Source organism: Cheilinus undulatus, linkage group 13 (genome assembly GCF_018320785.1).
Source record: "Cheilinus undulatus linkage group 13, ASM1832078v1, whole genome shotgun sequence".
Lineage (NCBI taxonomy): Eukaryota > Metazoa > Chordata > Actinopteri > Labriformes > Labridae > Cheilinus > Cheilinus undulatus.
Window position 1 is genome coordinate 5,009,209 of NC_054877.1, and position 27,613 is coordinate 5,036,821.

A 27,613-nucleotide genomic window follows, 5' to 3' on the forward strand; every position below is an offset into this window, starting at 1 on the left:
TAGGGTTATTGATCTGCTCCAGTAACTCAACATTTACTTGGCCTAGTGCTAAGAGGTTTTAGCTTCTCAGTAATTCACTGTTCTGGCTGTGTTACAGTACGTTTCACAACAAAAACCTCAGACCTACTGAAACTGTCACAAGATATTTTAGCCACAAATACAAAGGCTTCACAACAAAGCCAAAAAGGGAAATGTCAAAGCACTTTTATTACTCTGCTACTTCGCATAAGAATACACAAACTATTGATAAACATTTTTATTGGATCCTGGCTTGCTGCAGCAAAGTTCATAAGGGACGGGGATCTTATCTAAAGGCTGGAACAGTATTTGGTATTATTGAATCATCCAACAAATAAAGCCAATACTACGTCGAGCCGTCATTATTTCTCATAGCCGGCAGGGGGTGATGTTGATTTCTATTCAAAAAATGAAAAAAGGCCTGATTGTTCCTAAGCCTATGAGAAAATGACCCTGCTTCTCACCTGACTTATTACACTATTATTTTGTTCATATAGCCAATTATGATCCCACCGATTGAAAAAAAAAAAAAAAAAAAAAAAAAAAGGATTATTAAGTAGGGTATGCTTCAGGGCACAGGTTTGACACCTGTCACTGAGGTCCACAGGCCAAATCCGGCCAACCAGCAGATCTTATCAGGCCTTCGAGGCATTTTGGTGAAAAGAATATTTACTCATTGAAAAATTTCTGACATAAAATTTCACTAATCTTTCATCAACTACGTCTAATTATAGAAAAAGGAAAGCTTAATATGATGCAATAAATTAGTTAAATGTGGCACGTTGGACTCTTTTTCAGCAGAAGTAATATAAAAAAAGATGTGCTGTATAGCGAACACCATACCGCTTCTTTATCACCTCAGCTCAGGAAAGCCCCTGACTGTAAGTGAGGTTGATAGACTGCAAATTATTAAGCAGTAAGAATTATTAAGTAATCCTTTAGTCTTTTTATTGAAGAATTTTACCAGAGCTGAAGAACTAACCACTTGTGCACAGGTGCACTCCTCACTCTCGTCCTAATGGAGCCCAGTCCTGTCCATATTTCTGACTTAACAAATGTGAGAGATTTTTGCCTTGTAAAACGAAGCTCCTTCCCCTGGGCGGGCCACAAAGTGCTGCTCTCCAGATTAAAAAATAAATAAATAAAAAATTGTGCATAAAGAACAGTCTGCCACATATGCGGATAAGATGTGTTCCTGGGTTTATCCCGACTATCTTTATGAGTCATGATGTCAGACTAATATCAACTGAATTTAGTGACATCAAATTTTATGTCAATAGAAAGTAACATTGACTGATCAGATGGCTACATTTACCCTCATTGTGGTGAAAATTTCTTTATAACAAAACATCTAATCCTAATACAGACACAGGCTGTCCAATGGCATGAGAGGTCTGCTTGTTTGGACGAGGAGCGGCGCTAAAAGGTTCCAAAATTCCGCACAGAAGTGGCCGATCAGGCTGCACAGCAGCACACCATTGCAGGGATAAATCTCTTTCTATCTCGTCTTCTCTCCCTTGACTCCATACTGTTAATGCACTGATCCTTGGTCAGGTAAAATAGCCTGGTGTCTCAGACATTGTTTAAACAGGTTGTTGCTATAGCCTTAAATAGCAATTCTTGAGATGAATAATTAAGCCTTAAAAATTCATCATCAATGGATGATAAAAACATTCAAATCTATGAAAAAATATTTTTGCTACACAATGTAAAGAAATAATGTTCATGTCTGACTTGTCCAGATTTATTGCTGTTAAGCCTTCTGCCTAAAGTAGCTAATTAACATTTTTTGTGTTAACATGCAGCACATGCATCTAACTCTTAATAATTTTATTCACTCAATATCTAGCAACTGATACATTTGTTTGGTTGTATAGATGTTACTAAAAAAATAGGTCAGCCCACAGGACGTCTCACTGGAGCAAGGCTGGCCCCAACCAAATATGAGTTTGACACCCCTGCTTTAGGAGGCAGATGCAATGGCATCCAATCAATCAGGATACAGATATAATATTGACCACCTACCCTCTAAACCAACTATGTTCTATTCCGATTTAAAAAATAGTTAAATTTACATTTTTTTGCCAAAAGTGGCACAGCAGATGGAAAACATGCTTTTATTTTTGCACAAAACAAACATGGGGGATTTTTCTACCCATGGAAATCCTATATATCTGGAAGTTTTCAGGAGTTTTGTGTATGTCTGAATGAGTGTTTTACCAGAAAGGTGTTGCTGCAGTGTCCACAGGAGACGCGGGCTCCGGCTGGCTGAGGGTCCGGACTGGCAGGGCCAGGATGAACTGGGCCGAGATTAATTATCCTCTTACTGAGAAAAGACACAAGAAAACACAAGGTCGGCATTTACACCACAGATGACTCAATAAAACATTAGCATAAGTGCAAGCTGACAATCCCCACCTGATGTTGAGAGTTTGATCCTGATTGTGTGGAAAGGCCAGAGGCTTCTCATTACATCTAACACTTCTTTTCCACTGGCAACTTCCTAACACAACTACAGTCGTCCAGAATTACTGATCAGACAGCCGCACAGAGAAGTGTCTGCTTTAGTCAGCATGTCTGGTTTGAATGCAAAACAGAGAAAGCGAATGTGAACTCTCTGGAGCATTTAAATGCAGGAAAATATGCCTTGGAGGAATAAACGGATAACCTTTGGTCAACTTTAATAAAGACAGGAAGGTCAACTGATCGAACAGCTGCAGAATATAAGCAGTCAGCTATGAAGGGAAAGTTTTTCTTTTCTGACAACATATCAAAGTATCTCTTACAACTTTACACAAATCTGTGACGGTGAATCTAAAGACTAACCTCAGTGTTTTCAAATAAAGTCAAACTGCAAAATCTAAGGCTTTTCTTCTTTCCTATAAGCAATATTGAACACAAATAAGCAGTTATGGGATGGATTATTGAATATTTTGAGACATATAGCTTGCTTTGAGTATTTTCTGCAAAATATCTAATTACAAAAGAATCAATGAGCCTTCAGCTTTATGCTATGATCCGCTCTAAAGCTGGCACTGAATTCTGCATATCAGAACATCATGACAAAAGATTTTTATGATGTGCAGTTTAAAATTACACACATTTTCTTAGCAGCAGAAAATTGCCCCTAAAAAAACGATGGCTAAAAATGTTTCTTATGCACATTTTATGCCTCAGGCATAAACAAGGACTCTTATCTGTCTTAGCAATTACACCAGGCTGCAGCAGCGTGATGTTCAGATGAGCTGCCAAGTCATTTTCTGTGACTGACATCAGCCTGTTTTAAATGACAGAAGTCCATACACTTTGGCATCTGTTTAACCTGTGAAAAAGTGTTTTATAGTTTTTCATTTAGCTTCTTCCTAACAGATGGCCTCTGAAAGTTTTCCTTCCTAAATTTATTTGAACTCTTGGCACAAGCTAATGTTTTCTTTATGAGCTGAGGAATGCAAACCCCACAAAGGAGACACTTACTACAACTACTGGAGCTCTTCCAGTTTTACTATCACCTGTTTTTGTTCTTGTGAGACTTTGTGCTCATTCAGCTCTCTGATATTACAATATGAATGAATATGCTACGTGTTGATTTGGTTAGAAGCTACTCTGCAAGAGTGCTGTGAATAATTCACATGCTGAATGATGTTTTTCAGCTTTACAGCCTCTAATAAGCTAAAACACAGAAAAACGTCTTACTATGACTTTTTCTGTGTAAAATTAATCCTGCAAATCATAAAATACACAAAAGTGCAACAACACCACTCTGCTCCACGAGTCTGCTCCTCTTGAATTTAAGCTAACTTTGTTCAGGATGGTCTTGAGCATGCTAACAATGTGCCATTGTGCTTTCTGTCTATCTAGCCCTCTGTACATCCACTGTTAAGGATTAACACTCTGTTAAAACTACAATGAATTTGGAAAAACAGTGGGCACCACTATGGTTAATCATTGCAGATTTACCATATTACAATCATTGCAAGAGCTCTGCCAAATGGTTATACATTTCAACACAAGCAGCCCTACCCTGACATGCCAGATAGACCTTTATGTGCCTATTGTATGGTATTATTTTAAATCCACCTGGGCAACAGCCCACAGTCCATGTGGGGGAAGGAGAGAACCATCCAAAAAATTCTTGAAAGGTGATTGGACAAATGCTCTGTCACATTCATTACAATCCAATCAGAGTAACAAAAATAGATGTAGCTGGTATGTGCAGCTCCTGAAAGTAAAGTACATAAATATGAGCTTGACAGGAAGCAGCTATGGTCTTTTACCATCAGTGGAGCCAGTTGACGAATCAAACTCATGCCCAAGCTGGCTGGGAGACATCTGTTTTCCCTAAAAAAGCTTGCAGTGTGGTTATTTGCTCTGCTTTTAATAAAGAAATTTTTCCCAGTTCTGATAACTGCAGCTATAGCTGCATTCCTGCTTCACCAATGGCCACCATTGATCACTTGCTTGCAGTACAACCAAACGATGTTCATAAGTACCACCTTGTTCTCCTTAAATAACATTCATTGTTCTACCTATTCTCAGCCTGGGCAAAAATGTTTTAAATTGGAGCTTTGCAGGATGGTTTTGCTGGATGACAGACATGAAAATTAGCCAAATCTGGCTTTGCAAGGTTAGAGCAGCCCTGCTTACATCACCTCAGCCTCCCTATCAAGTACAGTACCGACCCAATTTTATCACCACAATTTTAACAGAAAACATGAGATTGTGTCACCCTGGGTGTAGACTTTCAGATGCTGACATATGTTCAACTTTCTCAAGCATGAGATGCGTTGGCACAAACAAGGAGAGAAAAGTGAGACACCCCACCGTGTGTCAGTGTTAATTTTGGAAGCTAAACTTACTTTTTGTCAATTTTTATAGTAAAAAATGTTTTAGTCTAGTCTTCCTCAAGGGAAAAGGCAGTATATGAACATTTCAATCAGATTAGTTTAGCTTAGCTTATTTGACAGGGACCATGCACGACACAACTGTTAAGTCAGAGTTAGTTATAATGCTAATTTCCATCTGTGGTCCTTAAAAGGAAGATGTAAAAACATACAATACAAACCATTACAAACAACATACAAATGCATCACATAATCACAGTTTTAGATGACAAAAGTAATACTGCTGTTTGTATAAAGAAAAGGAAAGGAGTGTGGGCAAGAGAAGTCACTGGACAAAATGTTTCAAGTGAACCTGAAAGACAATAAATGGGTCATTCCAGTAATAATTCTACTCAGCGTTCCAACGCCATCTGTCAATCAAAATGTGAGCTGGCAAGCCCACACAGTCCTGAGAAATGGTCTATACTTCCAGAATAAGCTGCTGTTGAACCGTATTTGATCACAGTTATGAATGTTTATACTCAGATTCTTGTGGATGCTTCATGACACGTCATACTTTGAGAGCAATTTTGATTTTTATACATTTCAAGCCAAGTTCCCAGATACACCCAACATATTTTCCCCCCACATAAACAGACAATACATACTGTGCTATAACGTAAGCTATAGAGACCCCTCCCTTACTGCTGAGGTGAAACGCATGACGTGGCTCTTTTAATGAGGCTGTTATTTCCTCATCCGGCTCGCTGAGCACTGCATGTAAACTGCACTGGGAGCACAGCCTTAATTGAGGGACTGCTGCTCCTATCGCACCTGGTTACCTCTGCTTCATTTTGCTCTCACGCAGACACACAACGCTCTGGCAGCCCTACAGTTAACACACATACAGCCACACGCTTGGAAAATGTCTCACCAATATGGCCGGGGACAGGCGATCCTCTGGGAAGTGACTTTGCAGATGAGCAGACAGTTGCAGGGGCAGCGAACGTACTTCTTCCCTGCTGGGGCATTCTTAATGGGCTGCAGAGGGAAACAGAGGCACACAGGAGGAAGGAGATAAGAAACACGGTATAAGAATAGGAGACGATAACAAGCCAATTATTCCTGACGGACAAGAATTTAACCAATACAAAGTGAGGAAGAGAGGTGTTCTGGGAGTTTTTAAAAGTGGTTCTTCTGCAGTCACAGGTGAAGAAACTTAATTCATGATACTGATTATTGTCCAGATCAGTGGTTCTAGAATGGTCATGGCTCAGGACTCAGTTCTACCTCCTTATAGAGAAATCATGACTAAAATATCTGAAACTTTAATCTCTTTGACTAAAAGTGGTGAATTTTGGACCTTGGATGGAACAAAAGTATAACTAAACAAAGAGAACAAAACAAACATGTTTAAAAAGCACATCATTACATTAGTATGGATGACATGCATGTAGACATTTTATTTGGTGCATTTTGCCATAAAAACATGAAAAAATTGGTACAGTTACATGAGAAAATCAGCTTTGTTATCCGAATACAACAAGATAAATCAATTGAAATCTCAAGAAAATGACCAAAATGTAAACATTACGAAACAAAGTAAATGCAATATGTAGATGTATGGTTGCTTAGGGCTTCTATGGACAGAGAGGCCCACCCACAGAAACTGCAGGGCCCCCAAAGCACCTAGTTAATGGGCTCTCCTTAGATCCATCATCTACACAGCTTATCCTGTCTAGAGTCACAGAGGGCTGGAGCTGATTCCAGCTTTCATTGGGCAAGAGGCGGGGTACACCCTGGACTGGTTGTCAGCCAATCACAGGAAGAGACAAATAACCAATGAATGCTCATAACTACAGCCAATTAAGAGTCAATAATCAGCATATCTTTGGACTGTGGGAGAAAGCCAGAAAACCCATGCATGCACAGTTTGAACATGCAAAACCCACACAGAAAAGTCCTGTCCCACTGGGATTTGAACCAGGAACCTTCTTGTTGTGAGGCAGCAGCACAGCTCAGTCCTGCCTATTTACCCTCTATAACATCAAGAGGATTTACACTCTATAACATCAAGAGGATCAGACCCCACCTGACAGATCATGCTACACAGCTCCTGGTACAGGCACTAGTAATATCACACATTGAGTACTGCAACTTATTACTGGCAGGCCTCCCTGCATGCACAGTTAAACCTCTGCAGATGATCCAGAACGCAGCAGCACATCTGGTCTTCAACCAACCCAAGACAGCTCATGTCATTCCACTGTTCAGCTCTCTGCACTGGCATCAAATTCAAAACTCTAATCATTGGTTACAAAGCCTAAAGTTGCTCCAGTTTACCTAGAATCCCTCTTCCAGGTCTACACAAAAAGCTTCTATACACAATGTGCATAGCCTCTAGCACTGCATGGCAGCACCTTCTGATTGGACTTGGAGCACTTTGTGACACTTACTGATGTTGTTTCCTTTTGACTAGATGTTTGCTTGTGTTGTACTAACTGTCAGATGTAGGTAGCCTCAGACGAAAGGGTCTGCTAGATGACATTCTAACACTGCAACACTGTAACAGCCCTGTGCCAGCCTCCCTCCTCATATATGACCTTCATAATATCAACGCACTGATCAGCAATGTTAATGCTAGAAAGCTATTGACTTTATCCCTCCCTTTTGTAGCCTTTTTTCCTTTTGGAAGGGGGGTTGTTTGTCTTGATTTCTATTTTTTCATTTTTCACATAAAAAGAGTAACATATACCATGACATTATATTATGACATGATGACTAGAGAAGATCTAAATTAAACAAAACAGAAAATCAATCAACCAAAAGCCAACAATAACGAGGAAGAGTGTAGAAAAAACAGTTTACAAGTAAGTATACATATACACCACTACCATTTCTATGTATTAAGAGGCCTTAGGGGACCGCACACATATTTAATTATAGCCTGCCAGGCTACAATGAACTTTCTAATAGTCCCTGAAGTTTACATTTTATCTTCTCTATTTTTAGAAATTGCATGATCTCTAAAATCCCCCTGCCTGGCGGCTGGCGGTCACTCTTCCAATTAAAAAGAATGAAATATCTTGCCAGACATCATAGACTTGCCACAATATTTTTTTTCATGCACATTTGTGCTCTTTGCAGCCTGTTTCATGCACCAACCCACCAGTGCAAAACCACTGGTCAGGAACATTTCAGAGATATGGCTGTATTTATTTAGTAAGGCAATAAAAGCTCACGCTAACACAGCAGGGATCAAGTGCTCGAGCTTTGCAAACAAAAATAAATTTAATCAAAACAGCCCTGGATTTCCATCTTCACCTTTCATTTAAAAATAATAAAACTCTCTTTATCCATTACTCCCCTACTCTACTGCTGAAACCTTGATCCATTCCTTCATGACGATTCAAATTCAACTACAGCAACAGAGTTCCTTTCAGGCACTGTACTCTGACCACATCATCCACTGGCTATCTATCTTATACTGCATGAAGCCCTCCACCCAGTGGAGCCCCGTACCACTCCATCACTCCTTCCCGAAGCCTCTGTTCTTCTGAATTTGTTCACCCCCACGAAGAACCAAGCACTGAACCTGGAGGGACAGTTTTCTCCTTAACTGCACCCCCTCTGTGGATCTTACTCCAAACACAAGTTTAAGACAGAACTGACCACATCAAATTTATAACATTCCTCAAAATTCATCATTTTAACCAAGCTGATAAAAAAATATTAGGTCCATGAAGTTTTAGGAGAGTTGATGAGACTCAGTCCTGACCTACTTGCAGACTTCTACAGTATATCTAAAGATAACCTTTGCACAATGCTGTGTAAGGCATGCATAATATTTATATTAATATTAACATATGAGGATAGAAATTAATGGCTGATTCAAAATTGCCTGATATATGTGAATCAAAAACTTCCATAAGCTTTGTGTTTTGAGGCTGCAGTGTTTTTTTCTGAAAGCTGCACATTACAAAACAGCAATGTCAATCTTATGCCTCTAAGCAGTTGGAGACTTGGAACAAGAACATGACAAAGAGGAGGCAATAGGTAAAAAGCCCCTCTTTGTTTCATGATGAAAAATGGGAAAATTGTAGTTATGAGTAAAACAGGTCTTTTAAATCACCTAACTACTTATGTTACTATCATGCTATCTGGCTGATTAGATATTTGTGTTAGGAGCAGTTGAAACAATATACCAAATAACATTATCAGTGAGTGTATATCACGATTAATCACAAAATTGCTATGCACAATCACGTGCAGTTTCTTTTATACTGGTTCCACATTGTGTGCACAATCAGGGACAATATAAAAGTTACTTTAGAGTTTTAAAAATGCAAAAGGCCTCCTTTTGTGACACGTTACCCCCTGACCACCAAAAAGGGCCTTGATATTTAGATAATCATCACCATATTCTCATAGAAGACCACACTGCACATTACACTCATTGCTTTTAAGTATGGTCTTTTTGATTCACTTCAGTGCGCTTCATGAGACTTTGTGCTAAAATCAGCAGTCAAGGACAATGTTGGAGCTCACACAGAGAGTGGAAACTTTAATGTTAGTTTTCTCCGAGTACAACTAGAGGAATTAGACACCTTCCTCTGGGCTTAATAGAACATCCTGCTGCCCATCCCACTGATGGCTCTCTCGTCTGCATCATTAAACTCTGACTAACCAGATCAGATGGAGTCCTGCGGGTTTCCTGTGCCTTAATCAATTTCACTTTGAAAACCTGTGGGAGTCAAGTTTGTTTCTGCTCAGAGAAGAGTGGTCCAACAACAGGGAGTGAAAAAAATTGCTTTATATTTTTACAATTAGTCACCCTTAGTTAATGCAATTACTGCCACATGGACAACTATCAGTGTTCAAATCTTTTAATGCAGGACAACACTGCAGTCTAGTGGCCTGTTGCTCCAGCTCTGTATAACTTCAGTCTGAAGTTATCATGCAAGATCCACACTAAACTCTCCATTTAAACCAGTTAGTTTGTACCAGATTTATGATGACAGCCATCTGCTGAAGCCATGCTGGGTTTGGAAAGGGGTAGGGGGTTAAGGTCCAAGTCTGTAGTGCAAAAAAGCCTGAGAACAAGTGGTAAAATCACAGCTATCAACAACAATAACAACAGTACTCCATTTAGGGCATACTGAATAAGCGTCATCATATTTGTTGACCTGTGGGTGTTTTCATAGTGCATTTCAGCAACAGCTATGTAACAAAGCACCACTGTCATTCTGCGTTAAGACGTTCATATTAGGAGTTTGCCTGTGCACTTCCACGACAACCCTACAATAAAGCCTTAGGACATACTGTGAGACCCTGATTTTACACATCCCTGTCTATCAATTCACACTGCACGCAATGATGAGAGGGCACGGCACATTTGGAGCTCCACACACAGTTTTACTCACATAAAAAAATTGCGTTTTCTTTCTGGCTTTCATCGTTCTTGTGTTTAGGGCTAGAGATAAATCAATTTTATCAATTAATCGTCCATTTGGAAAATCTAGATTTTCTCTTGAACTTCCTCCATAACTTCTCCCAGGCTTTGCCTAGTTAAGTACAGGACAGACTGGTTAGAAATGCCTGGTCAGAATGAGACACAGTTGGATTATTTGTGCCCTGGCTGGCTTTGTCTCCCTCTCCTCAGCACATTCATAAAAACGCACCTGCCAAATGTTAGGGCATTTTTATTTTCTTTATCCACCTAAAGCTTCCATCAATGAACTATCAACAAGTGGACAATGTCTGTTGTTCTCTGTACTCCTTAAGTTTTACAGTAAAATCTGACACATGTGCTCTGCATTCTGCTCTGTTAGGATTCTTTCTTTACACTCCATGTAAATAGCAAGACTAGTATGTAGGCAGCTCACCCTCCCCTAAAACTACATACTGCATTTATAAAAGACAAGTTTACAGCTTTCAATATATCTCCAAAAAGGGAAATACAGTTCACTTTTGTTCATTATTTTTTGATAAAATGAAGGAAAACATGATCTCAGTTACTTCTAGGAATGCACAGTAGACAGTCTGATGGTTGTTTTATGTTTAGGGCTTTGTTCAAAATGTTGAGGGCCCAGCGGGTCACCTTGAGTGTGTGGCACCCATGCAACCACCTATATCTGATGGTACTGTTGTACATTTTTCAGATATTTACACCGGCTGTAAATATTGTCAGAAATGTAACCCCCATTGAGCCTCCATGACATTCATAGTGAAGACAAAACTTGACAGGGGCATAAAAATCAAGTCTGAAATGGCAGTGTGAATGAGCCCAACCACAGAGAACCAACTTGTCGACAGCTTAAAAACCCTCTGCACCTCCTCATCCCTTAAGTTATCTCCCCAAACATTACACCATTAAGAATAGTACTTTAGGGAGGTAAAAGCAAGGTCCAAGATTAAAGCTGTAACTTCTACCTATGTCAGAACTACTTCAGCTGGAGCAACACCTCAAATATAAGTAGAGCACTTAATTATGTCTCCTGAGAAACATTTGTTCCCTGAAGGATCAAAACGGGTATTAAAAGTGGTATGCTGCAGTTTTAGTGTTTAATGAATAAAGATATGCATCTACAGCCGCCGGATAACAACAAACAAGTGCACAGTCCAAATCAATTAAGTAACAGGCTTAAATTACACTGTAAGCCCAGAATGTGTTTGTGTAGTTAGGGCTTAAGAACTGACCTACAATTTTATGGAGCAATGAGTTCACTGGCCCCAAGTTTAACAAAACTATGAATTACTTTAACAGATAGGGAGGTAATGACATGATTTGCATACTTTTCTTGCTTTTTTTAGGCAGCTGAAGCTCCTGTGTTTGTTTTTACAGCAGCTGTCCTCACACCCATGCAGGTAGAGATGGGGTAATTATGAGTGTCACGTTCCTGTTAACCAGGCAGTCATACTGCAGAATTAAAACAAAAACATTCATTACTAGTGCTGATAACTTGGTATGCAGTGACACATTCAGCTTAAAAGATATTGTTATATGTTTTTAATATTTGTAAATGATTCAATTTTATTTAACCTTTTTATGATTTTCTAATTTACATTAAAAATTAGACAAATATACTTAGAAGACGTAGAAAATAGAGAAAATCTTACTAAATGATGCATAAAAAGGTGTGGAACCACTGTTCTAACTAGGGATGGGGATTGTTAATTTTTATTGATCTTGATACCCTTATTGATACCCCTTATTGATACGAGTCCTTGTCGATACCACCATCGATACTTTTCCATAGTTTGGCGGAAAAACAAAATGGAGACAAATATCTACACTTGAAGCAGTTTTAGCTGAGTAGAACTTGAGTTAAAAAGCTATGATTCAGTCTGTAACATCTATTTCATATCTCTCAAATATAAACACATTCTGCATGCTCACAACTGTATTTATTAAGGTTCCGTGTCAAAAACAAAATTTTCCCATTTTTATGTGACACTTGAACACATCGTAACATATAGTATAAAGTCCTAATGTACCGATTTTACCTGAGCGCATCATATTTCCCATCTTTCAGCTTGTTAAGTTTGCTGACTAACTTCAATTCTGCCGATGCCACCAAGGATTTCTACACTGGATTACTACTTTTACCAAACAGGACTTGCTACAAAGTTTTGGAGCACTTTTCAGCATTTATCTGAGCAGCTGAAGAAGAAAACTGTTCTGAAGCAGCTAAAGAGAGGGATATGGGAGCATGTTACTTCTAGCACAGGCGGATATGATTGCATGCGTCTTGCTGGCAGCGACTTTTTCCTGAAGCCGACAGATGAAGGTACATTCTGGTGATGCACATTATTGATGTGCTTTTAGTTTATGTTCCCCTGGAAAGAACTGATGTATGTTCATGCAGGAAACAGTAGCATATTTTCATCAAATGGATTGAAATTGTTCTTTTTAAATGGTACTGTGAGGTATTGTTACATCCTTACTGATTATTATCCAGCAGCAGCAGTGGACTCTCTCATGTAAATAAGATAATAACAGACTGTGTAACTGTTATGTTGGTGCTTTGCTCCTTCCCTCTGACAGGTGTTACAATCATTCATTCAATTTCATCACAAAATCAAATGTACAGTAAGAGGAAAGTAACTTTTCCCACGACACACACGTACAATGTCTTTAGTGAATAATAACGTCACTTTAAATCTTCAGTCTTGATACATAATCACTATTTCTGCCATCTCAGCTCATCTAGTGTTGCTGCTATTTAGCTGCTCTGCCTCAAGATTATAACCATTAACTGTGAAAAAGACAGAATAGTGATTTCAATTAGTGGCAGTGAAATAGGCATTTAAATTGTTTACTTGTAACAACTCAATGGACTGTCATCGCTCTATGACTGTTGAATTACAGCTTTGGCAGAGCAAAATGTTTTGTCACATTGGGATAAATTTATCAGCCTAATTAACTGAAGGAGAATGACACAGAACGGAGAGTGCCATTAACACAAAATAGACCCAGTAGATCAAACTTATTTACTTTAAATGTCATCCTACAGATATTACACAACTTACTTTGTGTCTTATTCAACTTCGACTAAAAATCTTCCTGTTCAGAGCCAGTACTTAGGTTTTGAAGCATGACAGTGAGATGAACCCTCCATCTGTAAAGTTAACTCTGTGTACATGCATCTAGACTCAATACAACCTCTTCTAAAGTTTTTTTTTCTTTTTACAGATTTCTGGTCTCATTTGCTCACCCTAGACATATTTCTGTACATATGTTCCTCCATCTGTAGATTGCTCATATTTTCACTTTGTACATCTGGACATATTTTCTATTTTTTCTCCCATCTGTGTACCGGTTTGCAGAGCTACTCGTGATGTACATTCAGGGTGGCCTTTTAACCTGTAAATCTGACAGTGGTGGTTTTAAATAACTCTGTTTTTGTCAGCACAGCTCTCTGTATCCCCCCAAAACTGTTTTTTTTTTTTCTTTTTGAAGTCAGTGTCCTTAAAGAGGTGATAAATTCATGTCAATTAAATTAAGCGTCGTGTTAGTTTAATAGAGTGAAAAAAAAATTGGGGGTGATAATGGACAGAAATTTTAAAATGGATCTACAGATAAATGCAGTTGTAAAATCCAGTTTTTATCATCTTCGTCTTTTATCCAAGGTCAAGTCCTTTTTATCTTTCAATGATTTTTAAAGGTTATGCATGCTTTTGTCACAACTCGTCTAGATTATTGTAATGCACTTTGTTTTGGTGCCAGCCAAACCTCTCTTAATCGTTTACAGCTTGTTCAAAATGCTGCAGCTCGTCTTTTAACTGGTCGACGTAAACATGACCACATTTCCCCATTTTAGCATCTCTTAACTGGCTTCCTGTGCGTTTTAGGATTGATTTTAAAATTTTGTTATTAACTTTCAAGTCTCTAAACAGGCTGGCTCCTCCCTATCTTTCTGACCTTTTAAAACCCCACATTTTTGTCTCGGACTCTCAGATCCTCTGATCAGTGTCTTCTGACCGTCCCAAGGTCAAGGTTGAAGCTCAGGTGTGACTGAGCCTTCTCAGTAGCTGTGCCAAAGCTCTGGAACGCTCTTCCTCTTCATGTTAGACTGTCCCCCTCTCTGCCTGTCTTTAAATCAAATTTAAAAACACACTTTTACTCCCTGGCTTTCGGCTCTGCTTGAGAATGTGGCTTTTAATCCTTTCTGTTTTAATTGATCCATTTATCTCCTCCAGTTTTTACTTTTGTCCTGCGTCTGTGTTTTATTGTTTGTTTTATTGTTTTTAATTTTTACTGAACAGCAATTTGGTAAGCATTTTGGTTTTTTTCAATGTTCTTTATGAATAAATTTGGATTGAATTGGATATTGTTGCAGTTCTGCAGCGCGTTTGATTATCTGCTGCAAATCACATCAGTTACAGTAAATTAATTAGTAAGAATATATGGAAACATCAGTCTTTACTGTCAAACTGATATCTACAACAGAAACAAAATAATGTTAGGATCACAACATTCTGACTAGTTTCTGGCATGTTTTCATTCAGGATTTCCCTCCGTCTGCATTACAACTGCTGCTTACACTTCAGTGTAAACCTCATACTGTCTGGTGAAGGGAGCAAGCAAAGTGGTAAACCTGCCAAACAAATCTGCTTGTAACTCCTCTACAGAGGGTGTTAATCTGTACTGCACTCATCATCATCTTTTTTATTTTTGTCTAGCAATTTGATGAAATTGGTTATCAGAATCAAATTCAAGAGGATGTTTACTCTTGTGCTTACTCTATAATATATGTTGCTGATGTCCACCTCAGAGGGCCAAAACTTTGTTTGGTGGAGCATAAGGGTGACGCTCAAAGTCCAGTTTTTGGACTGGTATTAGTATGCTTAAACAAGTCACACTTTCTTTGCTCTGGCACAGATAAAAAAGGTGTGCTTCGGCATGTTATAACTGATTATGCATACACAAGCACGGCTGGACATGACATACAGTCGATACGAGTGTTCCTCTTAACAAACATTTTAGACTTTGGCATAGTGTTAGAGGATTGTACCTGACAAAAAGACTCAAAATAAGCCACAGAGACAGTAATTAATGCCATGTTGCCTGTGTATTTCTCCATTGTGTTGACTCTGTGAGACCATGTGTCTTATAAGCTGTGAGTTTCATTTTACAACATAATGACGTTTTGTGCTCAGGTGTTGTTGGGTTTAACCAGATAGACTGTTCCATATATCCATTGCATGGATGTATTTAACATTCATTAGGAAAACCTCCCATACAAAGCATTTGAGAAGGGCAGAACTTTTCAAAAAATTCTTGGTAGATAAAGGTTTTGTCTGTAACATTCATTACGTGCAAATCAGAGCGACAAGACAAGATGGAGTAGAAGGCATGTGTGGTTGAAACATGAGCTTGACAAACAGGCGCTGCTGTAGTTTATGATCAGTGGAGATTGTCAACGGATAAAATTAATCCTGAGGCCAGTTGGGAGAAATGATAAAACATCTTCTCTGCTGAGAAAAACTTTTAGTGTAGCTTGTTGCTCTTGTTTTAATAAAGAAATGTGGGCTAGTTATGATAAAACTGCCACTATAACTATAACTACATCTAAGCTTACCACTACACCTTTGGCAGCAACTGCTACCCTCTCCCAGTACAACTCAACCTGACTACAGCTACAGTCTGTTCTCCTCTTATGACGCTGATTGGTTGGGTCCGATTTTGGACCTGGCACAATCGTTTCAGACTGGATGGATTTTCCAGACATGATGACAGACATGGACTCTGGCCAATCCAACTGCTGTGCAAGGTTAGGCCGGGCTTTGAGCAATGTGAGTGCAGGCCAGCAGAGGGCTGAGAAATAGAGACACTCGTGCGTCAGCAAAGTACAGTACAGGGCAACTAGCCTGAGTGTGAGTGGGCCTTTCAACAACACTGTGATCAGACTTTAAAACACAGTAATGGACTTGTATCAAGAAAACAAAGCAATAAAATAATGACTAGAGATGCAAGGATTGTGAAAATCAGGGCAGAAACGGATGACTAAAATGAGAATTTAGCAGATTTCAAAGATTTCTTCATTACTTTTTTGGTGCAACACTCAAAGTATATCATTAAATCAAATCAGAGTTTACCAAACAGGTCATGTTTTGTGCTGTAAAAAATCTCTAATTTCATTCAGCAGATAGATATACCAGATACTTGTCAAACATGGATTGGACACAAAAGACAAATACTGATAACTGATATCTGTTCATGCCACATAAATTGGCTGGTGGCCGATGTTTGTAAAAAAAAAGGTTGATATTGGTCAATACCAGTGTTAAACCCATGCATATGTGCATCCCCAATAATGACCCGATATAACCTTTTCATAATTCCTAACAGGAGGCAAAATCCTATTATTTGCCCTAAGACTTGTCCACACTTTCTACACTTCTGGAATGTTTTTGCAATTCCATATTAGGTGCAATGTTTATAATACAAACAGACTGGCCATCATGACTGTCATGATGTTGATACAATACACAAGGTACATTTGATTGTGTGGTTGACCTTAAGTTTGAACTACTTTCTAGCAGAAAGTTTTCAAAGGGAAGGGATCATAAGGACTGTACTTTGCCTCACTGTTAGTTTGGTGGATTATTCTGATTAATAGGGATAATGAAGCTGAAGACTAGGTGTGCTGAATTTATTATAACTTGCAGCAATGACATGAAAAATACCCTGGCTCAAGTTCAAGTCCGGCCTACAGCTACTGTCTTGCATGTCTCTCCCCCACCCTCTTATCCCCGTTTCCAACTCTTTCTACCATTCTCCTCTATAAATAAAGACATGAAATGCCCCCAAATTAAATTTGAAAAAACAAAAAAACAAAACAGAATCTAGTGTTTAACATGGTATATTTCAAAAACTGAAATAATATGACCGAAAAACTGTTTTCGCAGAGAAAGAGGAATGTATATCTGGGAAGAATATTCCAGGGAGGTCACAAGTGGGTGGTAAAACTGGTCCATGATATCACAGTCACCTGCGCCCTTCCCATCAATACAAGCATATCAAAGTGGTCACCTGAAATGCTGACTAAGTCTGCAGAAGAACTACAGTATGTATCTCATCATTTACTCCAGTTCACAAAAGACTTCTATTGTCAGGTGCTCTACTGTTTTGGAAATTCTATCGACATACTGTTGATTGGAAATGTAAAATACATGCTATGACTACCTGTCGTCCAAAAGTCAAATGAAAAACAAGGGAAAAAAAGACTATTGTAAAATGTTTTTAGCTAAATTGAACTTCATTGAGTGTGGGTGTCTGCCAAATACTGACAGTGGTGTGTGTTGAATGTGGCTGCACTGATTTCCCTAAACACCTACCGTAGCTTCATTGCAAACCCCGCACTTCACCACGTGCTGGTGGATCTTGCCCTCTACAGAAATCAGGCTCTGGCACACTCTGCAGCTGATAACCGGGGCGCTGCCACTCTCTGGGGAGGTGAGCGGGGAGTAGGGTGGAGGGTCTTCCCCTAGGAGCACTGAGGGCTGGGTGGGGCTGGGGAAGGGAGGGAAGCCTGCACGTTTAGGGAGACAAAAGGGGATAATTATTAGTAATTAAGCAAGAGAACAAATGAGAATCAAATTAATTTTTGAGGAAACAGTCACAAGAGTTTTGTAATGGGCTGAAAAAAATCCACAATACCCATGACAAGAAACCTCAACGTTGTGATTAACAAGATAATAAGATTTGGTCTCGAGTTCAACTGAAAGGAGCTTTAGGAGGAAAAACTCTCCTGGAATGCAGAGCTGGGTTAGTCCCAAGCAATAAGAGTCTTGTGAGAAACAGAAATCAGAGGAAGGACAGATTAATCGAGAAATCTATTACAAAATACAGTACAGACTGCTCTACATTTCTAGTACGCAAGATAATTAACTGTTGATAGCAGGTTATGGGAGTAAAACACAATTAGTAATGATATCTCATGCCTTTTCCATTAATGTATTACACATAATCCCTCCCTGTGTGTGCTGTCATTGGTTGCAGCTCTCTAGTGGAGCATCCCTCAGCAGCCTCCGTGGTGGATTTCCCATCAGTCAATCAAATCAGGTGTTCCTCTGATGCTAGCTAGCTAAACCTTACAGTTACAGAGCAAATAGTGCAGCGCCTAGTGTTTGAAATATAGAAAATGAGTCGAGTTGGAACATGTAAAAAAATTACATTAAGACTTTTATGAAGCGAAAATGCAAAGCTGGAGGTTTCTGAGCGCTATGCCGGTGCTAAGAGGGGCTAGCTTCCAAGCTAACACAACGGCTGCTGATGTAACAGTTTAAATAGTGACCGTGTTAACTGAAGACTTTCAGCCAATGCGTCGGTGGTTGTCGTAGTTACAACAGACGTTGTAGTCATTTAGTGTGGAAGCTCTTGGTAACGTTTTGTATTATAATGTGAAAATATACCATTCAAACATGTATTTAATAATAAATCAAGAAAATAGGTACTTTTTTATTTTTATTCCGAAAATATCTATAAAATAAAAAAATGCACGAGGAAAAAGCGATAAACATTAATGAAATGAACCAAAACAACTATGTGCAAGCAAACAGTATATATCGATATACCTATCGAAAATACAATTTTTCTACGTAAAACGAGGACTAATCATTTTCTACAGCCGTTAAGCAACGACAACGGCTGAAAGTCATCACTTAGCACGGTCACTATTTAAATTATAACACCAGGCTAGCTTGCCAGAACAATGCTAACTCCTTTCAACCTCTCCTTCACGACTTGTCTGCTGACAGCATATTTAACCCAGCAGGAGATGCTCATTGAAAAAGCTTCCTGGAAAATTGAAGTTTGTCCTCAGAAACACAGTCATAAACTGCTATCTGACAGCAGGGCTAGCAGGTGAAGCAGAATGCCCAGTCAGTGGAGGCTAACGTAAGCTAGGCTAGGTGAGGCTGGAGTAAGGTGGAGGAGAGAGAGAGAGGGAGCTCCATGGATACTCACTCTGTGGTTTGCTAGGCACACCGTAAGGCGCCGCACCCGGAGACACCCCGCCGGTTCCGCTTCCGAGAGCTCCTTCTCCCAGGTCTGATAGTAAGGGGGACCTCTCGCCGTCCGCCATACCGAGAGCGAGGCGTGGAGGGGGAGAGTGGGGAGAGTGAATGCAGACCGATACGGTGTTGTATTGTTGTGTCGGAAATGCAGGCGTCACATGATCACACCACCAATACTGCTAATGCTGCTGCTGCTGCGGTAACGGTACTCGGAGGTGTGGCTCCGTCTGCACTCTCAGGGATGCTCCACAAATTGGGAAAAGGTTAGCACTATTGCAACCAGTGATACACAAGTCAAATCAAAGCACTTAATGAATTCTTGTGTACAACACGATGTAAATGAAATAATAGTTGCTCATTAGTTTTAATTTCTCACTCAAACAAAAGTTTAATCTTTGGCACCTGTTTATCTCTAACTGTTGATCAATTTCAGGTTAGCCTACCCGTCAAATAATCCATGATTTATAGACTGTTTTTATTATTATTATTAACAAATTAGAATACCAAAGAAAAGTTTATTCTGTCGACAATTTGATTCAAAAAGTGAACCTTTTATTTATATTTTATATTCACAACACATGATGTGAAATAATTCAAGCCTTTTTTTTTTTTTTTTGATCTTGATGATTACAGTTTACAGTTCACCCATCCATCCATTATCACACATTATCTCCCTCATCCCACTCAGGGCAACAGGGGGCTAGTGATTATCCCAACCTGGAGTAGTCCTCATTCAAGCACAGTGCTTATAAATCTGTACATTGAGACAAACAATCAGACATATGCACACTCACACCTTCAATTCACAGATTTATAGGCAACAATTAACTCAATGAGCATGTCTTTAGCCAGTGGAAAAGCCAGAGTACTCAGACTGAACCCATGCATGCATGGGGAACACATGCAAACTCCACACAGAAAGGCCCTGTCTGACCAGGATTCAAACCGGGAACCTTTTTGCTGTTAAGTCACTGTACAAACATAAATATCCAGCATGTCAATATACATGAGAATGATTTAGACTAATAAAAATATGTTTTAAACATTGAATATTGATCAGTAGGGGCACAAATTAATCTGTGTGGGGAGACTGATTTTCTTTTCCAGCAGGACTTGGCACAAGCCCACAGTGAAGCCAAAATCCACCAGAAATAGGTTTGCTGACCATGTGCTTGATTGGCCAACATGCCTGACCTGAATCTTGTAGAGAATCTCTTGGTAAATGTCAAGAGGAAGATGAGAGACATCGGACTAAACGATACACACGAGCAGAAAGCTGCTATCAGAGCAACCTGGGCTTCGTAACACCCCAGCAGTGCCACGGACTGATTGGCTCCATGCCACATCATTTTCATGCAGTAATTTGTGCAAAAGGAGACTAGACCAAGTATTGGATGCAACATTGAACATCATTAGAAGAAGAAGGTCAACAATTTTTTTTTATTATAAACTTTTATTGTTTCTGTTATACTATTTTTCAACAGTTGACTTTCAATTTTTTTTGAGCTGTAAGCTGTAATAGTCAAGATTTAAACAAAAAGTCTTGAAATATTTCACTACGTGTGGAATAAATCTAGGATATATGGAAGTTTCCCTTTTTCCAGTCAAATAATGGACAATAAATTAAATTTTTCATGATATTCTAATTTTTTGAGCTGCACCTCCTTAAAACTGCCCAGCAGTAGGGTCGTGCCTTATGTACAGAGGTTACAGTCCTCCAAGCAGGTGGCCTGGGTTCAAGTCTGACCTATAGTTTCTTGATTCCTTGCTCTCTCTCCCATTTCCTTTCACTATCAACTAAATACTGAAAAAAGCCAAAAACAGATATTTAAAACACATGCAGAGCAAAAATAAAATCGCAAGAATGGATACATAACAACTCCACTTAAAGAAGTATTTGGAGCTATACCTGCCACTGGGTTGTGATGCATTCTTAGTCTCTGTGACTTTTAGCTGCTGACTCCATCTGCATGTTTTTGTGGTGTTTAAGTTTCAAGTATACTTCCTGAATGTGGATATTTTGCTTTCTAAAAGATAGGTTGTACCTAAATAATAGATTTTTTCAAGTCTAGGCATCCTTTTAACAATGTATACATGCAAGTTAATATTGAAAAGTGTGTTTATACCACTACTAGTCAGCTATGTATCAGTCTTCGTATATTTTAAAGCTTTTTGTCCCTGTATTTGTTTTTTTATCTTTTTATTGCTGGGTTAGGACTTGTGCATGAATGGTTTTATTTTATGTTGCAAACCAAAGGCCAAACTTTTTCAATATATGAAGTATTCTGAAACACAGTTTGATATGTGTTTGCTTTACAAGCCATGAAACAAGCTCTTTCTGTAGTCTGACTACAAGTGTAAGAGACTAAGTTAAAAATCCAAAGTCCAACAAAAGTCCAAGTTATTAGGCCTGAGTACAATGAGAGCCAAATCAAGTAGGCATCTTTCCAAAGAAACCTAAATATTGCAGTAATAACTCTTTCAACATGCAACAGATTGCTAAAGCTTACCAGTCTTTAACTTCTTACATCATGTTGTAATCCAAAAATAAAGCAGCTGCATTATTGTGCAAACAATTTGTAGAAAAACTGAGTTTATTAGTCAATGAATTTGTAAGAAGAGTTGTAAAATTACAAGAAAACAACTTGTTCCAGAAATGAAGAACATTGCAGATTATTATAATCTCTTTCTGAACTTTTGCACAATGTTTTCACTCCAGCCTGTGCCTTTTTAATACTTGTTGATGATCATGTCTCGTTTTATCAGCAGAGTCAACTCCAGCTCCTCCCTCTCACTGAAGAACTGAGCCTTCCCCCTGTGGCTGTCAACGGGATGTGGGAGATGTAGACCCAGTTTACTGAGGAGGAGGGAGGAAAAGGTTGAAATGATAGAGAGATGTTAAAAGTGAAACAGATATCAAAGCAGAGATTATGATTTGAACTCTGATTAAAAGGACAGATCTGGAAATGGGAGCTTTTGGTCTGAACTACTGATGCCCCCTTTTTGAGGGGATTAAAAATCAAAGAGACAGTTTTCAAAGCATCCCTTACTATTTTGGCGTCCTTAGATCAAGGAATTTTTTTTTCACGTCCAGGAACACATCTGTTGCTTTGGTCTCTGGGAGTTTGATTTTCACCTGTGAAAGGGGGAAATGAGAAAATTTAAACAGTATAGAATGAGCAGATTCAATCCGTATCTTTAGCAGAGAAAAAACTCATATTTTGATTGATTGGATGCACAGTGTTTCATGTACGAGTCATGAACAGAGAGTACCCAACCCTAAGAACCCTAAGAAGTACAGTTACATTGGTCCAACAATCCACAAGTCAGTACAAAAGGGCTTGCTTAGACAATGCATTATCACAGATTTATGTCTGTTTTGGGCATTCAGATACCAAATGACTGCACTTTACCACATGCATCCATATAATATGTTAACAACAGGTCTTCATCAGACCAGATATTAGAGCTACGAGGCTGCATGTTAAGTAAATGTCAGCCATAACATCATCTTCATGGTTCTCTCTCTGGGGCTTGGTATCCCTGCATGGTGTGTGCTTTTAAGCTGCTGACAATAAGAATGAATGGAAGCGAATCAGTCTCAAGCTAATAGCACTGTGGTGCAGCTTGAACAGCTTTTCTCCTTCATTTTGTTATAATCATTCTTTGAAATGTATTACTCTTTAGCAAAAACACACTGTGGGGTACACCTAGTTAAATTAAAATTAAAATTCTAGGGCTGACAGCTTCCATTCGATTGGTCGATTTGTTTGGTCGAAAAGCTTTTGTTCGACCAAGACCCCTCTGGCTGGCAAACCCCCCCCAAGGCACTAGTCAGGGGGAAGAAGGGTAGTGCGCAGCTGACTGATATAGAGAGACGTGCTTCTGGGGGCAAAGGAGCAATGCAGCTCTGGGAATTACAGGTAGAGAAGCACACAAAGCTACACATAGTGGGATAATTTCTGATATTTAACAGCACCAATGCTCAGAAACAACACATCAACTCGTCACAAAGTTGCAGGCTGTGCGTATTGAAGTGGAGCTGCTGAGTGTCTCTGCTCTGCCCTCCTTCACTGCATCAACTCCCGCGGTCAGTTTAATTCACCTGTCGGTAAATAGGCCGTGTAGTATCATCTCCTTTTATAATCTCCTTAAAGTGTTCACGTTAGCATCTCTTACAGACAGACAGAAAGCAGAGGACATAAACGGCAGTGTCTGCTGGTAATTAAGTCCGGATGAGTGAACTTTTTCCCTCTCACCTCCATAAATTAACGTTGCATGCTGTCTGCTTTATGCTCGAAAATGACACAGCACAGGCTGGATCAAGTGATCCTGTTAATAATTACCGTTATAAAAGAATGAAAAACAATGATCAGAGGTTATTTTGTAGGCTGTGTGAGTTTAAAGAGTTGCCGCGCTAGGACCATGGAGATCGAAGGCAGGTGCGCGCTGATCGTCTCTCAATTAATTATTTTTTTAGTACAACATGATGAGCCTAAAAAAATGTATGAACGCTTCCAAAGGCTTGTTATGTTTATTTAAGGATCATTTAGAGTACCAAGCAGGTGCAGTAAGAAACCTGTATGGATTAAACTGGTCCCCAACGAGGGGATATTTTAAATGTATTTTTATTATTTTTTTTTTTTTTTTATCTGAATGACCAATCGATTGGTGGGTGCCTGGGTGCAATTTTAGTCGACCAAGTTTTTCTTTGGTTGACAACAGCCCTAGAAAATTCAAGTTGACAAGATATGAGGGAGTCAGGGTGCGCAAATAGCCTAGCAGTTTAAGGAGCTTTAAGACTCATGTATGCAGACGGCCCGGGTACGAATCCGGCCTGTGGCCCTTTGTCGCATGTCTCACCCCACTCTCTTCCCGTTTCTGTCAATCCACTGTCCTTCTCTATCGAATAAAGACAGAAAAGCCCTAAATAAATCTTTAAAAAAAAAACAAGATATGAGGTAGTCGTGTTCTACGAGGTGGGTGTTTTTGCTGACAGTGGGAGCCAGCTTTCATTTCAGAGATGGGCTGAAAATATTTTCACCTGCAAAGGGGAGCCCAACAGAAAAAAGTTTGGGAACCACTGACCCAGTCTAATGTACCCATCACAGATGTTGCTGAATTCATTTGCCAACAGCTGGTTTATAAATTTAAATAAAATGTTCACACAGTTCATTTGTCAAGTGAACAAAGGCAAAATGAAAATAAGTACATTGCGGCTGACTGTATTTATCCAGTTTGAGTACTAGGTGGAGCTACCATACGAATGCTGTACATTTTGATCAGAAATTTGTTTTTTGGTAACTAATCTGAGAAAACACTGTGAATGTTTTGATACTATTTTTCTTTACAAATGTAATACATTTACGAATGGGTGAATCCAGATGTCATATAAACTTAGATGGAATCTAGAAACTGTGGAATTGTGAAAATGAGTGACTGCCCCTTTATTAGTCCTAAGAAGGTACAACTGGAAGTTCAAAATAATTGTGTTTTTAGGAACATGGAATAAAATTAAGCTTTATTTCAAACTAAAGAAATCATTTTTTAATTTCTGGCACACATGTGGAGGAATCCAGAGTCCCTACCACCATGTCAAGACTCAGTTTTTAAGTTTTGGCAGGAGAAACGTCTGGGCTGACTTGTAAAACTCTTTGATGGAGTCATCTGAAACACCGAAATATAAATATAGTTTAAAAGACACTCACTTATATAGATATTTACAGATAAGGTATTATATACCAAAGGACATTCACACACCCAAAATATTTTATTTTGGAAGACATTCTTACACGACCTTTGCCACAAAGACTTATCTATTTATTTGGTTTAAATCTCATCTGCTCTACAGATCACAACAGAAAGCAACATATCTGGGGAGCTAAAGTGGACAGTGTGGAGAACAAGAACACTGCCAAATTGATTAGAAGTGATTAGAGGTAGGGGAACCTGTTTTAGACACAGTTGATCCTTCTGGACTGGATTTTTCCTTATGAATTGAAAAACACAGGAAATCAGATATCAGCCTGAAACACTGGAACATTAAGAAACAAGTGTGGTGTTGTGGGAGTGTTTTGTTTTGTTTTGTTTTGTTTTGAGTAATGTGAATGTCATACCTTTTCAAGTTCTAAAAAATGTGCTGTATATGTTATGCAAAAAGTTTACCACTGTTGGAAGAACCTTAATGAGGAAAATAAATTACATCCTTTAATGTTATCAGATATGAATAAGTAACAAAGAAATGACTCTCTTACTCAATTTCAATTATCATACCCAACAAATGAATGCTTCCTCCTGTGGAGGAGTGGCGTTATCCCTGCAATTCTCTAAAGCTAGAAGTAAAGTTCCTGAATTTAAGGGTGCTCAGAGGAAGGTTAGGTTATAGTTCCTTATACTTACACAACTCAACACTCACTTTCGTTCATGAGAAAATAAGCTCATGGTTTTTGCTTACTTGGATCATTATTTAAGTTTTGCAAAAAGCAAGATTTCTAGTTTTTTTTTAATTAAATTATCTGATTTTCTGCTGTCAACATTTACAATTTGCCGATCCTTGTCTGCTTACATTAAATTTATACTGTCAAAAAATGTCCACACCTGGATTAAAGTTGATCAATTTAGTTTCCAGCAGACTCAGGTTTTTTTAGACAGGTTTAGTTTCTATTTGTGAATTTGATTCACTCATTCCTCAAAATGGGATTTTTTTTTTAGTTAAAAAGAAGCTTTGAAAGTCAGTTAAAAAATGAAAGTGGATAAGTTACCAGCATGGCTTCACAGCACATAGATGATGGATCCTTTCCATTCAGGCCCAAGAAAAGATCCTCGGTCCCTACGCTCTGTTTCAGGATTATTTCATACCTAAACAAAAAGGTGACAAATAATAATAACAATAATAATAATAATCCAAATTACACTCTTTGGAATCATATTTTCATATTCAAAAGACAAAGGCAATGACAATAAAGAAGCAGACTTAAACTGGTGTCAGGTTGTATCAGTGGAGAAAGGAAATCATGGTGTCTAAAAATATTTCCTCACAGGCAGTGTTAACTTGCCTTGTACTCTTAGATTTTTTTTTATAATTACTTATATTTATTTCTAAGTGTTGTAAAAAAAACTTGTCTGGCAGGTATTTTTTAAGACAATGTGGAACAGCAAAGTGCAGATGGCCTAGTGGTTAAGTTGGGCCCATGAACAAAGACACTATAGTCTTCTAAGTGGACAGCCTGTGTTCAAGTCTGACTTGCGGCTCCCTTCCCACATGCCACTCTCCAGTGTCACTGCAATTTCAGCAAAAAAGAGAATAAAGAAAAGAAGAGGAGTTGGGTTGGTACTTTCTGTCCTTTACACTCACTCAGGCTGTGGCCGTGGGTCAGCAAGATCCTCATACTGAGAGCCCTCAGCCACCTCTTCTTCACTCCAGATGTCTTTGCTGTCCTTCTTCATGTAAGCAGTTGTTACTGAATGAAAACAATGACCAAAATGGCATTAAACACATTATGATGCATTTTACAATGCAGTTATTACACAGATGGAAAGGTTATGTGCAATTGTATATTGCATTACCTTCCTTCTCCTTCTTGGGTGGAGGACCAATGTGTCCAGGTCCAAGCTGTGCAGAAGATGGCCCACTCTGTGGAGATTATTGGATAAATGATGTTATTGATAAAAACTATGGGATAGTCTTTGATAGTCACTTCAGGGCAACCCGTATTTCAGACTGTAGTTATAATAAGGCAGATAAAAATAGCCGTCACCATTAAAAAAAAAACAGTAAAAAATAACATAGGCAATATAGGGCTATTTGCAAAAATATATTCCCTTAAATGGGCTACTCTTCTTACCTGTCTGACTGAGCCTTTAAGCAGTAGCCTTACTATATATTCTAAAGAATTAATATTGATTAAGCTAATCAAAAGTTAAAGGAAAGCTAAATGAGATGATAGCTCATGTGTATATCAACTTACTTCACATTCATCATCCTCCTCCTCTTGTTGACCTGCTAACAGGGCAGACAGAGCTTGTAGGTTCTGCGCGGATGACACTCCAAAAGACTCCATTCAGAAAAGTAGAAAGTTCCGATATGTCGAATCTAAAACTAAAACAAAACAAGAAAGAAAACACTTCTACGGCCTCGAAGCAGACACTAAAACAACACAAAGATGGCGAATAAAACTTCAGTAATGTAGCATATTGCTCGACAAACGTAGGGACAGTTTCAGTTGGCGCTTTCCGTTTCCATGGAGACAACC

General features: G+C 38.8%; 2 protein-coding genes across 2 annotated transcripts in view; both read right to left on the reverse strand.

Annotated features, from left to right (window-relative positions):
* The window catches only part of pip4p1a (phosphatidylinositol-4,5-bisphosphate 4-phosphatase 1a), a 39,891-nt gene extending 20,415 nt beyond the window's left edge, over nt 1–19,476 (reverse strand). The window contains exons 1-4 of the mRNA XM_041803294.1: nt 19,312–19,476; nt 17,682–17,875; nt 5,773–5,879; nt 2,239–2,344 (exon numbers count right to left, since the gene is read on the reverse strand). Of these exons, the coding sequence (XP_041659228.1) occupies nt 2,239–2,344; nt 5,773–5,879; nt 17,682–17,875; nt 19,312–19,429 (525 nt within the window). The 5' untranslated portion in view covers nt 19,430–19,476. The remainder of the gene's footprint in view (nt 1–2,238; nt 2,345–5,772; nt 5,880–17,681; nt 17,876–19,311) is intronic.
* A 2,548-nt stretch (nt 19,477–22,024) lies between these two features.
* Nucleotides 22,025–27,576, reverse strand: dnaaf6 (dynein axonemal assembly factor 6). Its single transcript, XM_041803781.1, has 6 exons — nt 27,329–27,576; nt 26,928–26,994; nt 26,716–26,821; nt 26,123–26,219; nt 22,412–22,497; nt 22,025–22,218 (listed from the first exon to the last, which is right to left on the reverse strand). Exons 1-6 carry the CDS (start codon nt 27,419–27,421, stop codon nt 22,092–22,094), a joined length of 576 nt encoding a protein of 191 aa, XP_041659715.1. The 5' UTR covers nt 27,422–27,576; the 3' UTR covers nt 22,025–22,091.
* Between the last annotated feature and the right edge of the window lie 37 nt (nt 27,577–27,613).